At 51.9% G+C, this 16,590-nt stretch overlaps 1 protein-coding gene across 10 annotated transcripts in view; it reads right to left on the reverse strand.

Moving 5' to 3' along the window:
* The window catches only part of LOC118896832 (E3 SUMO-protein ligase PIAS3), a 39,331-nt gene that overhangs the window by 13,042 nt on the left and 9,699 nt on the right, over positions 1-16,590 (reverse strand). For 4 of the 10 annotated variants that reach the window (XR_005020304.1, XR_005020305.1, XM_036855297.1 and 1 more), the window contains exons 5-17: positions 16,203-16,260; positions 15,940-16,010; positions 15,515-15,621; positions 14,696-14,880; positions 14,032-14,069; positions 11,821-13,866; positions 10,041-10,130; positions 9,726-9,791; positions 1,511-1,928; positions 1,267-1,351; positions 980-1,030; positions 662-752; positions 27-161 (exon numbers count right to left, since the gene is read on the reverse strand). Coding sequence is in view for 8 of the 10 variants with exons in the window: in XM_036855297.1 (XP_036711192.1) it covers positions 27-161; positions 662-752; positions 980-1,030; positions 1,267-1,351; positions 1,511-1,928; positions 9,726-9,791; positions 10,041-10,130; positions 11,821-13,866; positions 14,032-14,069; positions 14,696-14,880; positions 15,515-15,621; positions 15,940-16,010; positions 16,203-16,260 (3,441 nt within the window). In the remaining 2 variants the exon portion in view is untranslated. Of the gene's footprint in view, positions 1-26; positions 162-661; positions 753-979; positions 1,031-1,266; positions 1,352-1,510; positions 1,929-3,749; positions 3,855-3,880; positions 3,993-4,571; positions 4,762-6,787; positions 8,506-9,040; positions 9,142-9,725; positions 9,975-10,040; positions 10,131-11,820; positions 13,867-14,031; positions 14,070-14,695; positions 14,881-15,514; positions 15,622-15,939; positions 16,011-16,202; positions 16,261-16,590 lie in introns of those variants that run through there. The other 6 variants (XM_036855326.1, XM_036855316.1, XM_036855365.1 and 3 more) reach the window with 6 other exon arrangements.

Consider the following 16,590-nt stretch of genomic DNA (forward strand, 5'->3'; position numbering starts at 1 on the left):
AGGCTCCCTGCCTCAGCCACGCTCACCCGTCCAAACTCAGACGACCAGTTGACCACGATGGTGTTGGGAACAGTGGCCGAGAGTCGAGCCAGGGGTGTGATGTTGATGGGACGGCTGGGCCTCTTGGGCTCAGCCCCATTCTTGGTAGGAGGAAGGTAACCCTGGGGAGGGAGGGAGGGAGGGCCTGGTTAAGACACCTTGTCTTAGGTCACTCGCTTTCTGGAGAGAAGGTCAGCTCACTCACTGAGATGAGTGAGACGGGGCCCATTCAGTGACTCAAAAAACTGGGGCACTCTCTAGGGTTGGCAGCAGGGTTCATTCCTGGGGAAAAAGGAGAACTTACTCACTGACCAGATAAATAGGAACCTGCTCACTGAGTTCTTGAAGAGGAAGAGTAGGGATACCCCACTTCTTCCAACCCTCAGCTCTGGGGTCATCACTTCTGAGAATCTTTCCTGAACCTTTGAGTTGAACTAATATCCCCCCTCTGGGTTCTGAGAGAACCCTCGTTCAGCCCTATCTTGGTACTCTCTAGATTATATTGATTCAGTCAGTAAAGTGAGCACCTACTATGTCAGGCATGTCTCTTTCATAATTGATGTAACATTCAGGAACTAAAACAGGGAAGGGGTTACTGCCAGAAGAAGGGAAGAGCATTTACCGGCAGGGGGCACAGTTTCCCATTGACCTTGACAAAGAGGTTGGGGGGGAAGTAATCCTCTTGGGGGCAGCTGGTCTCACAGAGACAGAACCTGGTAAGAGATGAGAGAAGATGAAAGGGTGGGAGGCAGTTCTTGCAGAGAGAGGCAGGCAACCTCAGAAAATCAGTCATGGATATCTGTAGCCTTCAGCTTCCAAACAAGAACCCCAGGGCTGGGCTGGACACGGCAGAGCAGGGTATCTCCTAATAGTAACTGTCATACCCTTACTTCATTCCCACCCTCAGTGGGAGCCCTGAGGGGAGGGAGAATCAACTCACCTTAGCTGCACCTGTATGGTATAATCACATTTCGCTCCTGGCAGAACCTCTCTGGAAGAGGGAGGGAGGAGAGATGTCAGTATGTGGCCCCTGAAGGGCAGGGGTGAACAGAGACACAGAAAGTTAGATGTCCAGAGAATAGAGAAGGGACATACAAGAGAATGAGGGACAAAGCAGGTGCAGGAGGATGGAGAGGAAGGAGGGCAGGGCAGAAGAGAAGAAAGTCAGAGAGCAGAGTCTAAGGGTAACCACCCAAGGATGAGGCAGGACGACTGAAAGAGATGTACCTGGATGTGAGAATCTGCTGCACTTGCTGGGGAGTGAGGGCAAAGGTGAAGTGCGCTTCCTCAAACCGCTGGCTAGAAGTGGATGCTGAGGACACAAAGGGGCAGTTATTCCCAAGCCCGTGCACAGGCAGCCACAGAAGTTGCCCCTATTCCAGGGTGCTGATCCCACAGGACTAAAGCCTAAGAAAGGCCTGGGGAAGAGGCACAGAGTCCAGGAAGACCCAGGGGCCACAAAGAGCCATACCGAGGGTGGTGGGCCGGATGAGCTCCCCGTAGATTTCATAGAAGGGCAATGGTTTCATGGTGACATCAGGGTGCACAGGCTGGGGCAGAGGGGGGTGCATGTCCACTTCACGCTTGGGGCCCAGCAGGGTGCCAGGGGCCAAGAGGGCTGGGGGGATGGGAGCCAGAGGACCAGGAGAGCCTACAGGAGGGGTGCCAGGGGGCAGAGAGAGCAGAGAAAGATCGGAGGGCCCCAGGGTCTTCCGGGGAAAGCGTCGGCGGTAAAGCTCTTTGATCTTCATCTGGACGCTGGGGGCACAGCTGGACTTGAGGAGGTGCAGGGCCTTGGCCAGGAGCTCGTGCTTCCGTCCACTCTTGTTCCGGCCAGCGAAGCCGAGGAGCACCTGGAGCTCAGACACCCGGAAACTCATCACCATGTGCTGTGGAGACCAGAGAAGCTTGAGAATCATACCTTGCACAGGGCTGTCCTGCCAAGACACTGGGGCTGAGCTATTAGGTGGGCAATGCACTTGCCCTCCAGCGCTAATCAGAAAGGTGCTTTGCAGCCAGTGGATTACTGCCAGACAGCGAACCTGGCCAAACGGACATCTAAGTCCCATTTTAGCAACCCTCAGATCACCTCACCACTGCCCCCCAGGCTTGAGCAGCCCTAACTCCCCGTGCCTGGCAGCTGAACAGGTGAGGGCAGGGTGCAGACAGCATGCCACCCCGAAGCACACTTCTGAGTCCACTACAGCCTTTTCCCTCCATCCCTGCCGTGAGCCTGGACCCTCCTGTAAGCTGCTTATCTCCTCTCCTGCTCTTTCTCAGACACTCAGATCCATCCCAGCTCCTGGGAAGAGGATAGGAAACCGGGAGAAGGAGGGGGAAGATGAGGATTCAGGCCAGACAGCCCCATAGAGAAGAAAGAGGCCAGGTGGCTGGAGGATTGTGCCCCACGGCCCACCCCTCCCAACACCTCGATCTACCTCAGCTATTTTCCCGAAGCCTCTGAAGCTTTTGTGGCCAGGGTTTTCAGGTCAGGGTTCAATGCTCATAACTCCCCCAAATCCTTTCTGAGTGTCATTTACATAACCACCCTCCCCTCAGTCCTATATTTGTGGGAGAGAAACAGGACCAAAACTTGGGGTGAGAGGTTAACAGCGAATTGTGGAATCCAGGTATCCTTCCTGTTTACCCGTTTACTCCATCTGCCAGGAACTAATATCCTGCTTCTCTCCTACCCAGAGAAAATAAGTGATCCTCCCCCTCCTCCACAGGGGTGGAAGAGAGAAGAGGAAAGCTCTAAACAGAGGTCCTGGGAGGGTGAGGAGAAGGTGAGCAGCCCCTGAGCCAGGGTGCAGAATTGCATGCTCTCCTAGGCAGCTAGACCCAGTGACCAGACCTCAGGCCCTCACAAGAAAATGGCTCCATTTCAAAAGGCAGAATAAAGCCAGGAGACAGGGGGATGAACCCCATGGTTTTTAAAGGTTCTATGAGATGTCCTCAGATACGGTTATCCTCAAGTCTCTGGTAGCGGTAAGCTCTCTCTTTAAAGGACTCACTTCTATGAATCTCTAGGAGACCCTGCCACGGGCAGGCCTTCCTAGCCCTCCACAATTCTTCCCCTCATAGGAGACATTATGGCTTTGGGCCCCTTTTGAGGAATATGATTAAAAACTTGCTCCTCTACCTTTCTCCCCATCCTAATTTCCTCTGTCCTGTCTTTATTTCTCCATTAGCTTTGTCAAGAACTTCTCCCTTTCTATCCCATAGTTTCACACTCCTCTGCCCAAAGATACCGACTCACTAAGGCAGGACCTTCCTCTCAGCCTCCAGGATGCTTCTGCCCCACCCCTCGATCTAGCCCCGCACAGCCCCGCCCCCTAGATCTCAGCCGCCTACTGGTACTTCCCAAGGCTCAGATCCCAATAGCAGCCCCAAAGCCTCTATCCTCTCAGCGTCTTTCCCCCGAGGAGCCTACCCGTAATCTGCCCCCCAGTCACATCCAACATCTGCCCCCTACTGTCGCATCTCTGGCCCTTGATCGACTCGCCCCCTTTGCCTCTACAGCAGCTTTTCCTCCTGGCCCTACTACATCTGCCCCTACTACCAAATCCGACTTCTACCCCGCGTCCCCGCCCCCTGCGCCTCGGCCCCCAACTGCGGCAATTCCCCTCGGCCCCACCCCTATATCTGCCCCGCGGCCCCGCCCCCGGAGCCCCGCCGCAGCCCCTTCCTCGCCCACAGCCACTTCTCACCATCCCCGGCAGCCAGTCCCCGCCACGTCTCCGGCCCCCACCCGAGCCCTCAGCACCCAGTCTCGGTCGCTTCCCGGACTCGGCGTACAGCCGGGCTCAGTCCAGATGGGGATGGGGGAGGGGGCCGGTACCTTTAATTCGCCCAGCTCCGCCATCTTGAGACATCGCAGGCGCCCGAGCCCGAGCCCGAGCTCAGGCCCAGGGACCGGCGCACAACTCTCCACCCCGGCGCCGGCCGCAAATGCCGCCTGCTCCGCCCAGTCCGGCCCCCTACACCTCCCCTTCCCGGCCCCGCCCGCCGGGTTTTGGACCCAGCCTCAGCCCCTCCCTCCACAGCCGAACCCAGCCCCTGCACGTCTTTGGCCGGTGTGCCAGACCGGTAGACCCGGAGGGAGTGTACCGCCCGAAGGATTGCGGGGTCCCAGGGGGAATGGGAGAGGAGGTGGACCCGAAGCACCTGGGGGAGGGGGCTTTGCCACGCCGGAGTTGGGAAGGGATGAGCTTTTAGGGAGCCAAAGATACTTGGAATATGGAGAGAAAGTATCGGGAAGGGCTAAATCTCAGAGAAATGGGGGAGGGGGTAGCGAAGTTCGAGGAAATACCCTCAGCTCCCTATCTACAAGTTTAAGCATCTAAATTCAAGAGTTCTACCAATTCGGGAAATGGGGGAGATCTGATCCATTTTAGGGACGCTATGGTGTCGTGAAGAGTTCATTCTATTCTCAATTCACCCCCTCCCCCCCAATTACATTGTATCTCGTGGTCCGGCGGTAGGACTCAAACTCGGCAGCAAAAAAGTTTGGTGCGGAGAGTGGGACTTACCAGCACAGTTGCAGGGAGCGGGGAGGGGGCTCGGGAGGCTCAGAGGGTGGGCTGGAGAGGTGGGGGTAGGGGGCCCGGCGCCGCTCCCGCGGTCTGCCCGGCTGGAGGTCGGTCCGGCAGCTGGACGCTGCAGCCGCAGCTCCGCCTGGGCGGGAGCTCCGCCCGGCCCAGCGCTGGGGCTGGGGCCGCCCCCCTCCTGGGTAAGCCCGCCAGGACCGCGGGAGAAGTGGGGAGGGGGCGGAGCCTGAGACGGGAGGGGCAGGGACTCAGAGCTCGGCCGGGAGAGATTAACTCGTCTAGTGAGTGGATCAGGAGAGAAGTTCTTGTATCTCCCATTCTCACTACCGCTGTGACCCTTGCAAACTCGTGTATGCGCTTGGGGTGGAAGAATGCTGCAAATAAGACGGTGTGGAACAGGAATCTGATCGCATAAAGAGGTTCCTACTTAGAGTCTCTCTCGCTAAGGGTAAGAAAACATGGGCTGCTAAAATCCAAACTCTACCTAAACCCTAACTTTGCCTGTGGTCCCCTACCCCCTACCTCAAATACACTATCATCAGAGACCCCACAGCTTTGGAGTAGCTGAAAGGGAACAGAGGGGAGGTTTTCTCACCCAAAAAGGGCACCTTTCTGCCACTCTGAACTGCCTGCTCTCCTTCCTCCAAAGCCGTAGACCTTCCAGAGGCCCCATTCTCAACTAAACTAATCACTCGTAGGCAGGTCCCTTGAAAGTACCAACGTGAGCGCAGTTTACCCAAACTAGGTACTGGAAAAATTCATAGCATTTTATACGTAGTCGGCTGGGACCTAAGTGATAATGTCATTTGTTCAATAAATATTTGAATGCTGTTCAAAGATTGTTAGGTGGTGAGGACATAAAATCCTTGCAGGAGTTCTCAGTCTAGCAGCAGCAAGATGGTTAAACCAATAATTGGCATACAAAAAGAGTGCTTTAATAAATTATATGAGTAATCCTCTCATTTAGCTTAAACCTTCAGTATAATCCTTCCCATGAGACCCCACAGCTGTAAGACTGAAGGTGCCAGCATACCAACATCCCCAGGTACCTGTTGAACTGGACCATACCCAACTACTTTGTGGATTTTGTCCCTAGGGAGGATGTCTGCCCTCTCCTGACACTCAGGTTCTTTTCTTGCTGCTCTGCTGCCAGCAATGGTGGAATATTAAGCTCCGGTATTTGGTTCTAAATCCCAACTGCTCCCTCCAACACTTGAATCTTCATCAGGCCCTGAGCTCATTTTTTGTTCTGTTAAGTCCTCTACATCAAAAGTTACTATGGACTAGTTTGTATCTTCTAGAATTTTCAGTGGTTTCAGGGGAAGGAGAAGAGGGAGGATTTAAAAAAAAAAAAGAGAGATGGGGGAACTCTTTGGGAGTGATGGAGATGTTCATCATCTTGACGGTGTGATGGTTTTATGGGTGTACACATATGTCAAAATTTATCAAACTGTACCCTTTACATGCAGCTTATTGTATGTCAGTTATACCCAAATAAAGCTGTAAAAATGTAAAGAAAAAAAACCTCACCTTGATTCCTAGTGACTTCATAAAGGAGGGATCTCCTTTAATAGTTAATTTGAGTCCCCAAGAAAAAGAGGAAATTCTCTTCCAAGGAGGAGCCGCTCAGCAGTGGACCTAAAGAGGCTGCTGATAGCAAGAGCAGAAGCTCCAAGAAAAAGTTCCAAAAGCTATTCCAGGGAGATTAGAATGGACATTTCCCTGATGGGGCATAACCCACGGAGATATTTCGCAACCCATCCCCTATATCCCAATAAAAACAAATTCACAAGAAAAAAAAAAAAAAGAGTTAATTGCAGTTATAAGTTCTAGCATCCCTACAGGATAACATAAAACTAGGAACCAGGGCGCCTGAGTCTGATCCTGCCTGCAAGTTCTCTCTATCCCCAGTGCCTGGCACTTAGTAGGCCCTTTAAATATCAGTTTAATAAAGTAATGTTACCAGACAAAGGAGGGAAGCTGCAAATCAGAACCAAGTTTCAGATCAAAGGCATTCAAAAACATGTTCTGAACCCCATCATGGCTCACCGAGCTTCACCTACTCTCACGCATGCACTCACATCTGAAGCCTGGAGCACGAAGGGGAAAGTGAAGCAGGAGTAATAAGTCCTTACAGAAGTCCGACTGAAGAGACAGCCCAGGAGGAAAGAGGGGAACATTAAGACTAGAGCTACTTTGAGAAAGAAAGATTTATTTATGAAATCAAGGAAAATTTCAGGGCTTGGGGGTGTTGGGGTAACAGTTTATGGGGCTGTATAGAGGGAGATTGTTTAGGAAGACCAGGGGCTGGAGAAGGCTCCACTTCTGTGTTATCATTAACATCACTGACCATTCCCACAGCTCAGCCATCCTGGGATCAGCTTCCAGGAGCTCCAGAGGAAGCCAAGGGCCTGGCTTCCATTACCAGAGCTGTTTCCTGACTCATACTTGAACTTAGCAAAATGATCTCCCCCTCTCTGGACCCTTCTCTCAGCAGTTTCTTCATTCTTCCCACCCCACACTGCATATATAATAAGGAATGTAACAGTCCTTTTCTATTCTTTGGTAACTCTAAGGGTAGAAAGGAAAAGAGAGGTTCTGTTCCCCTTAATAGAAATGACTTGGACATTTTGATGCTCTGCTGGCAGCTGCACCCTTCTTTTTCCCCATCAATTCCTCCTCTCTTCATTCTCCCAACCTTAAAGCAGTCTTGTGCCCATCCACATAAACCCCGAAGCTGACCCTCATCTTCTTTAGGACCTAATCTACATAGCTGCTCTTTTCCTGGCCAGACCCTGGAGCGAGGCTCTGCAGCCCTCCAGTGGCCCCCTGTCTTCCACGACGGCCCCTCCCCACTCTTCTCTCAGCCCAGTCAGTCTCTACTGCCAAACCGCTGCCGCCTGACCCAGCATAACCCAGCAGGGGGCGGGCTGCGAGAAGGAACTGGGAGGGATCAGTGTGGCGGCCACCAAACTGCAATTCCAGATTTTGGAGGAACTCACTTGCCTCACTCTCACCTAGCAGTCTGGCTGGTGGAGGGGCAGGAAGGGGAGGAGACCCAGGGGAAGTGGCCCAAAGAGATACATTTTTTCAGCCTGAGAACAGAACTGGGGGGAAGAAGCCAAAGCTGAGTATCCCTTCTTCCCTCTTCCAGGAATCAGACTTTTCATCCCTCTTTGCACCTGGGGCAAAGAACACTGACTACATAAGACCATGCACCTCAAATCTAGACACATGGTTTAACACATGATAGAATATTTTAGATTGTACATCTTGAAGAAAATCTAGGACTCTACATCTATCCTTCTTAAAAAAGATAGTGGACTGAGGAGTCCCAAGGTAGAGAAAAAGATTAGAGGTGTGTCAGTCAGTAAGAAGCAGATTTGAGAAAGAGAAAGGAAGAATGTCAATCTCCATTTTTACAGAGGGCTGTTTTTCAAACTGTGAGAATGCTGTTTTTCAAACTGGGTCTTGACCCATTAGTGGATGTATTGTAACCAATATTTTTTGACGGAATATAGAACAGAATAGAAATAGTAAGGGTAAATATTATTTCAGGTATGTACACACAGGATGTAAAATGTATTTGTTACTATGGATCATAATCAAAGTTTGAAAGCAGCTAACTTATGGGGCCATTTGTGATCAAAAAGGAATGAAAAAGATTCCTTCCCCCATGCCCCTTTAGGCAGTAAAGACAATGACACCCAACATCATCCTGCCTCCTGCTTTATTCTCCACAGAGCTGGCTTCCATGCACACCTCCTCTGATCTCATGCATGCTGATTCCAGGGTTCAGGTTCTCAGGTCTGTGGTCCATAACGTCAGGTGAAGCCCCACCCACACACCCATAGTGGCCAACCCACCACCCACCACAGCCCGTTGGAGGCTCTGGCAACCAGGGATGCTCTATTCCCTGAAAGAAGAAATTCAAGCATGAAATGCACACTTCTATACCCTCAGTCTCCTCCCACCCATGCCAAGATGCTAAAGATGATCCTCATCTATCTGGACTGGAGAAGATGGCTGCCTGCATAGGGGCAGGGAGAAGGCTGGAGGATGACTACACTTTGAATGAGTGGTGTGGGAGTGAAGGCGAGATTCTGGAATCTGTAGAGTCCCACACTAGGAAACAACTGTGCACCACTATCCCACCATTCCACTTTCACTGGTATCTCTCTACCCCAGACCTTAGGAGAGTCATTCAACTCCTCTTTTCTGTCTCCATCTCATAAGTCAGACCCCTTCAGTCTACGTGCTCACTGATTCCTGTCTCCACCCAGTGATTCCCCATATCATGTCTTCTCAATTGACCTCACCTCAAACGCTCTATGCCCCACAGGACTCCCTAGTGTCAGCTACCACATGGGGCAAGAGGAGACTCCAATTTCTATCCTTGAGCCTCCTTTCTCCCAAGCTCCTTCCCTCACCACCCTCAAACCACAACTCACAACAGAGAGATCCCATGTTTTTCAGGGCACAGGATGCCTCACTCCTCCTGGATGCTGAGGATTCGCAGTAGGATATTGTACACACCCTGTTCCATGTAGCCCTGTAGGCAGCATGAAAGAAACAAAAGGAGACGAAGAAAAGGAAATGAGAGAGACAGGAAAGGGAGAGTTTCTATGGTAGAGTAGGATGCTACTTACTAACTACGTGCCCTCACTTATACTACTTAACTTCTCATTAGCTGTTTCCTAATCTTTACAAGGAAGATAATCATGCCGACTTTTTTGAATTGCTGTGAAGGTTACAACTGTGAATATGGAGCAAAGCACCGGGTACACAATAAGTGTTCGATTCTTTGTAGTTATTATTATTCCTAATAAAGGAGCGAGCCACCCACCTCTTCTTCCTTGGCGAGGGATAAGCTGGCTCAGGAGGACACTGAGAAGGGGCATAGGGGACAGGCAAAAGCCTTACAGTCGATCAGGGAATTGAAAAGAAGGGGCAAACACCTCTCCCCCTCACATTCATGCATAACTTCTCTCAGTCTGCCTAATGAGATCCAGAAACCTGGTACTGGGACATCTAAAGTCCAGCTTCCTGAGAGACGAGTCTGTGCAGGTAAGAGAAGGGATGCCAAATGCAATGCCCCCTGGCCAGCTCTCTGCCTCTACCTGCCCCCAGGCTCACCTGAGCAGCATTCAGCAGATGATTCCTATAGGTGGAGATGATCTCTTCGTGGTTCTTCTGGGAATCCTGGGAGTGGGCATCAATGGGAGGTCATGTGCCCAGCCTCTCACACTCACCCTCATCCCCCAAGCATGAGGAACAATGAAGTGAAGTGCTCAGCTGTGCCAGGTAGGCTCCCTTGGCCCATCACTGGCTCAGCCTAGACCACTGCCTGGCCAGGCCTCTGGAATCCCCAGAATCTCTCCCACAGGTACATCACTTCCACTGTGCACCCTCTTCTCTAGCAGTGTCCATTCCCCTGAGGGCCAGACATACTTGCAGCTGTCGGGCAAGGTGAGCATTTTCTCCCCGAACTGCTAGAATCTCCTCTGAAAGCTGCTCCAACTTCTTCAACAATTCCTTGATCTGAGGTCAAAAGGAAAGAAAAGGAACCAATGAGGCCCCAGTCATTTCCCACCCCAATACCACCCAAAGTCAAGGTGAGTTTCCTTTTATTGGGTATTTAATACCTGCCAGATACTTTTACACACATTGTCTCACTTAATACTCAAAAGAGCTCTTCTTCTGTTCTGAGAAGAATAATCCTTCTCTGAGAGAAGTATTATTATTCACATTTTGTAGATAAGGTGCCTGAGCTAAGTAATTTGTCAAAATCATACAGCTAATAAGTGATGAAATCATAATTTGAACCAAGATCTCTTTGAATTCATGGGCCACACTCTTAACTCTGTACTGGATCCTGACCTACTTTGGCCTACTGACCACTGAGGAAAATGGAGATGAGTTTCTGTGGTTTGTGAGACTGAGGTACAAATGCAGTTAACAATAACCAGCAGTAATAGGAATAGTGGTAGTAGGAATAATAAAACTAGCTAACTTCTACTGAGTACTAGCCATTTGCCAAAAATTGTCCTATTTTAAATATAATGTCTTATTTAATGTAATTCTCACAACTCTGTTATTATCCGCATTTTATAGATGAGAAAACTGAGGCTTAGATAACTCACCCAAGATCAATCGTTTTTTTTTTTTTTTTTGGCCACACCATGCAGCTTGTGGGATCTTAGTTCCCCGACCAGGGATCAAACCCAGGCCGCCTGCAGTGGAAGCCAGGAGCCCTAACCACTGGACCTCCAGGGAACTCCCAATCAGTTCGTTTTGAAATTGAAATTCAAATGCAGACAACCTCAGTTCGGAGCCCACTACACTATTTTCTTTTGCTCATTTGTCTACTTTTATCTTCCCCTTCAACACCAACAGAAAATTCCTTTCTTTAATTAGCCCCACCCCACACTGATTCCTATTCTGTATAACGTTCCTTCTATTTTTATGTCCTTTATAGTCCGTAAAATGTATACTCCCTATATTTTTTAATCCTTATAAATTTGATCATGTACACAAACTTTGATAAGTCTGAATTCACTCACTGCACAGGTAGTTCTACAATTACTAAATTCATTTGTAAATTGATGTTTTCGAATTTGTAAAACATGTCTGTTGGAAGCCTGTAGACTTATATTCACTTTTGGAGCAATCATTAGGAAACTCGGGTATCTAACACAATGGTTTTCAAACTTTTGTTTTTCTCTGCATTGGCACCCTCTTTGCCAACGGAAATCTTTTGTAGAGCCCACTCTGACTGAAGTGGGAGGGGAGAAAGGGACTACAGTCTAGTCTACTTCTCTTAACCCGTCAGCAACCCCTACCCCAGGCACCTCCTCAGAACCCTAGCAAAACCACAGCGACTCACCACAGCATCCGCTGTCTTCGCAGGCTAATACACTACCTAAGTCAAAATGCTGATTGAACCATAGTACCCCAACGGTGGTAGCCCTGACCACACTGCTTCTGAACCCTGCGTCCCAAATTTTAATACCTAAGCCCTCCTTCTCTCTTGTATTTATATATACTTACCTCACCTCCAATCTCAATCCCAGACCCCCTCAGACCCAGGAGAACAGAGTGCGGTCCTTGCAAATGACTGGTGTTCCGTTTGGGGTATTAATCGGACGGACCAAAGATAGATTCCGGTCAGCCAACCCTAAACAAACAGAAACCTGCCCTGACGCTCCCTTCGGCTGCCTGGTCTGCTCACCTTGGCCTCCTTGTCCCGGCCGGCCCCGATGAGATGCTCCACCTTCTCTTTCAGCAGCTCCGCCGTTTTCTCCAACTGCTCGGAGCGCAAGCGCAGCTCGCTGGCCTGGCGCTCCTGCTCCGCCGCGCGCGCGGCCAGGTCCCCGCTCCTGCGCCGCTCCTCGGCCACCGTCTCCCGCAGCCGACCCATCTCCCGGCAGGCCGTGTTATACTTTTCCAGCAGGGCCTTTAGCTCCCGGCCCCAAGCCTGGGCCTGGGCCACCAGTGAGCCCCGAGTTTTCTCGTGCTGCCGCAGACTGGCCGCCTCCCGGGCCCTGAGCTCAGCCACCTCCTCCGTGGCTTGGTAGAGCAGCTGCTTCAGCTTCCCGATCTCCTGGCTCTTCCCGCTCATCGTGGCCTGAACCGCCCGCAGCTCTTCCTCCAGCTTCCCCAGGTCTTGCTCCAGAGCTTCAACTTGGAGGGACGCTGAGGCCTCTGAGGAGGTGCCCGGTTCCCCACGTTGGGCAGGGGAGCCCCGCAGCTGCTGGTTTTCCTCTTCTAGCCGAGCCAGCACCTGCTGGGCCTCGCGGTGCCTGGCCACCAGGGCGCTGACGCAGGCCTGCAGCTCCTCCAGGGGCTCAGCTGCTGGGCACCGTGCACTCCCCCTGCCCACCAGGTCCGGGGGCAGGCAGTCCCACAGTCCCCGGAGGCCTCTGCTCTGGGAGGCCAGGCGCTTCCGCAACTTCTCGGTGGCCTCCTTCTCCAGGGCCAGTTCATCTGTCAGCAGCCCCACGCTCCACCACAACTGCTGTAGCTGGACCTGCGCCTCTGGCTTGGGCACGCACTCCCGCTGTAGCCGGACCTGCGCCTCTGGCTTGGGCACGCACTCCCGCTGTAGCCGCTGGCTCAGGGACGGCAGCTCCCCCTGCAACCGCCGCCGCTCCCGGCCCAGCTCCCCCAACTCCTCCAGCAAATTACTGTTGCTCAGCCTCAGTGCTGACACCTCCTTCTCCAGCTGTCCCTCCGCCAGGCCCCCTCCTGGCATCTGTTCCCCTCCAGGGGCCCCTAGAGGCTCTCCCCAGGCCCCAGGAGCCCCTTCCTCCTTCCCTTCACCCTCTTTGGTGATGGCCCCTGGGCCTGCCTTTGGGGCTCCCTCTCTGGGCTCCTGGGCAGGGGCCTCAGGTTTCATCTGTAATCCTGCTTTTGCCCAATCCAGCCTCACCAGCACCCGCTCCAGCCTGGCCTCCATCTTCTCCCAGGCTGCTGCTGCGGCCTCAGCCCGGGAAGTCCCCAGAGCTCCCTCCGGGTCTGGTCTTGATAAAGCCCCCCGGGCTGCATCCTTTTCTCGCCACACGGCAGCCAGCTCCTCCCTCAGCTGTAGCAGGAGCTGGTTCATGGCTGCTGTGCGCACTGGTTCAGCCACTGTGCCTGTTGGTTCAGCCCCTGGGGCCTGGGGCCTCACCTTCTGGCCAGCATGCAGCTGGTCAGTATGATCAGGGCCAAGGGCCTGCCCACCATTGGTGGTCGGTTGCTGTCCTGTGGATTTCCCAGTGGTCTCAGACCTTGGGCTCTGGGGTGGCTCCTGTTCTTCTGGTTGGGACCTTCCATGGGCTTCATACTGGATCACCCCTCCAGCTGAATGCTCAGCCCTCTTGGAAGCTACTACTGGCTTTGCTGCAGCTGCGGCTGCTGCCTGTTGCTGCTTCTTTAGCTCTTGTATGCACTTAGCCAGCAGGTCGAGGGTACGACCCTGCTCCATGCCATCTCCTCCAGGCCGGAGACTAGAGCCCTGGTCTCCTGGAGCTCCGGGCTCTTGCGATAGGAGGAGCCCCAGCTCCTGAACCTGTTCTTGAATCTGGTTCTCCAGGCCCAAATAAGCTGCAGATTGAGCCTTACACTCTTCCGTATTTCGCAGCAGCTCCTGCTCCAACTGGGAAACTTTCCTGTGCTCCTCTTCATACTTCCACTTCCACTCCTCTGAACATGGATCTTCATCCTCTTCTTCCTCCTGCTCCTCCTCAGGCTCCGCTCTCCATGGAGAACCCACCTGAGGCTCAGATGGAGAGGCCTATGGAGAAAAAGGAACAGTGAAGTAAACCCGGGCAGCTAGCCCAAGAGGGCCTTTCTTCTCTTAGACTGTCTCGATGCCCCAGTGATCACTGCCTGGGAGATATCCCAGCGGGAAAGCCTGGGGTGGGTCAGAAGCAAAAGGAGAAGGCACTTAGGGTCTTACCTGGGATGCAAGATCTGGATGTTGAACTAACCCCTGACCTATATGAAAAGACATGGGGAAAATGAGAGAGGAGACAGGGCCCACGTGCTTCTAGCCCACACTCTGCCTTCAGACTTTCTCTGAAAGGAGTGGCCCCTCAGTGTTAATCCTTTACCACACATGTCGAATAGGGAAAGCCACCCCTATTTGATGGATCCCTAGCTGTCCAGCAACCTTCGTTTCCTATCTCAGAGATATGCCAGCTCATTCATTTCATTCACTCACTTATTTATTGGACACTGTGCCAGGCACTGTTATAGGCACCAGGACCTCAATGGTGAGCAAAACAGAGATGGCCTGTCATCTGAGGGGGTTACAGTCTAGTAGGGGAGAGAGAGAGATTGACCATCAAATCACCTAAATAGATGTACAATTGCAACTCATAAATGCTAGCAATAGTACTAGCCAGAGTTGCCTTCAGTGAGAGACAAGGCTGCTCTGAAGAATTTTGTGACCGTGCTTTTGGGAATTTGGTGTCATCTCAGAGCAGCAGCAATAAATAAGTAAACTCTCAACTAAAGTGACAATTATTATTTCCATGGAAATAAATGGGATTCTAAGACGCTTCTCTGATTCTAAGTCTATCGAGGAGCATCTTGAAGTTACAAAAGGGTATTGGCTTTACCTCCCCGCCCCTGCCGGTTCAGGGCCTGCCGCAGCAGCCTCCACAGTATCTTGTCTTGTGTGCGTAGAGCATAATGCAAAGCATCATGCCCCGTGCTGTCCACCGCCCCTGCATCTGCTCCATAGCTCAGGAGCAGTTCAGCCACCTCAGTGCTGCCTTTTTCACAGGCCAGGATCAGAGCCGATCTATGGGTTGGGACAAATCTGAGCATAAGCTTTTCTCACGGAATCCAGGAGTCCTGGTTTCAAAAAATCCACTCACAAGGTCAGCTCTCACTCAGTGTGGTCAGGAGAACCACAGACCAACACCAGCCAGTGACAAAGCATGAGGCCAGACCAGAACTTTTCAAATGTCATTCCTTGGAGCTGTAGCATCAGAAAGCAGGGGGCCAATTGGAAGGGCTCCACTTCCATCTGTTTTATATATTGAGGTTGTGCATAAATTCTTTACTGGGGAAAAAGTATTCCATTGCTTAGAAGATAGTTCGAAAACCAGTAAATTAAACTAGTGGATCCAGAGGTATTGATTCTACTTCCAGAGTCACCTATGCTAGGAAGATGGCAGTGTCAGCAACAGAATAGGAAAGTATAAGGAAAACGTTCTCAACTTACCAAGAGGAAAACAGTGAAGCAACAAGCAGTGCTCTTCTGAACCACCACTGAGAAGGAGAGAGGTTCCCAAGAAAACAGAGACCAACCTGCCTTCTTCCCCAATACACACACACACACACACACACACACACACACACACTTTGCCCAGTGGCTCCTTTCTAGATTGGTCAGGGTCGGGATTTGGGGTGGGAAGACGGGGAAGGCTCACTTGTCATTCTTGTCAGTGACATTAACCCGGGCGCCTCTCTGCAGTAGCTGTGAGCAGATAGCTGCGTGACCACCCAGCGATGCAATCATCAGGGGTGTACGTCCATCCTGCACAGATTGTGGGAAGGGGGTTCACGAGGAGCCGGGGGAACCAGGGCTTTGACACAATGCAACCAACTCCCCTGTTCCCACACCTCTCCAGGAAAAAGCCCCAATGCTGGGGCTAAATACTCCTTCTCAGAGGGTTAGAAGCTCTCCAGAAGATAAGCCTTAACCACTCTGTGTGGAAGAGGAGGAGGGGCATGGGGAGAAGGAAGAGGAGGTGGTGCTACACAACCCCTGGTCATGGAACTTGGCTAATTAAGTTCAGAGAAAGCAGCAGCCTCCCCACGTAGGGCCCTGCCCAGCTGCCCAGCTGACACTCACGTTATCCAGGACATCCAGGAAGGCTTCGTGATCACACAGGAGGAGCACGCTTGAGGCACAGCCAGAGAAGGCTACGGAGGGTTGCGGGATGATCGGGTTAAGGGGAAGCAGGAAGGACACCTAGTCAGACCATGACGCAGCATCCCCTCCGACCATTTCAGCAGTCAGCTCTGGCCTGCCCTTCCCACCAAACGTTATCCCCCGCTCCCTCCCCACCCTCTGGTCCCTGCAGCCCTGTTTCCCACCAGTCCCCTGGCACACACCTGCCCAGTGCAGTGGACTACGATTTTCCACATCTACAGCATCTTCATTGGCACCATGCTGCAAAGAGCCACAAAGGGAAGCAGCATGGAGCGTGGTGTCAACATTCTCATCCCATACCCCCTGTTGGGTCACCAGCTTTCACAGTACTGTGGGGAGGGGCAGGAGGACCATGACTTTGGCCAACTACTAGGCAAGTCCAATTTATTCCTTGCAGATGATAGGCAGCCTTGAATTTCAGCCCTGGTTCATAAACCTAGGGCCTAAGAAAAATCAGGTTATAGGTAGATAAACATGTTAGGGAAAATGACACCTGAGTCTATGTCTGGTATTTTAGGATCATAACTGGGAAATTTGGAAAGGGCCAGGAAGAACAAAGCAGAACATCCA

This window comes from Balaenoptera musculus, chromosome 1, assembly GCF_009873245.2.
Source record: "Balaenoptera musculus isolate JJ_BM4_2016_0621 chromosome 1, mBalMus1.pri.v3, whole genome shotgun sequence".
Taxonomy (NCBI): Eukaryota; Metazoa; Chordata; class Mammalia; order Artiodactyla; family Balaenopteridae; genus Balaenoptera; species Balaenoptera musculus.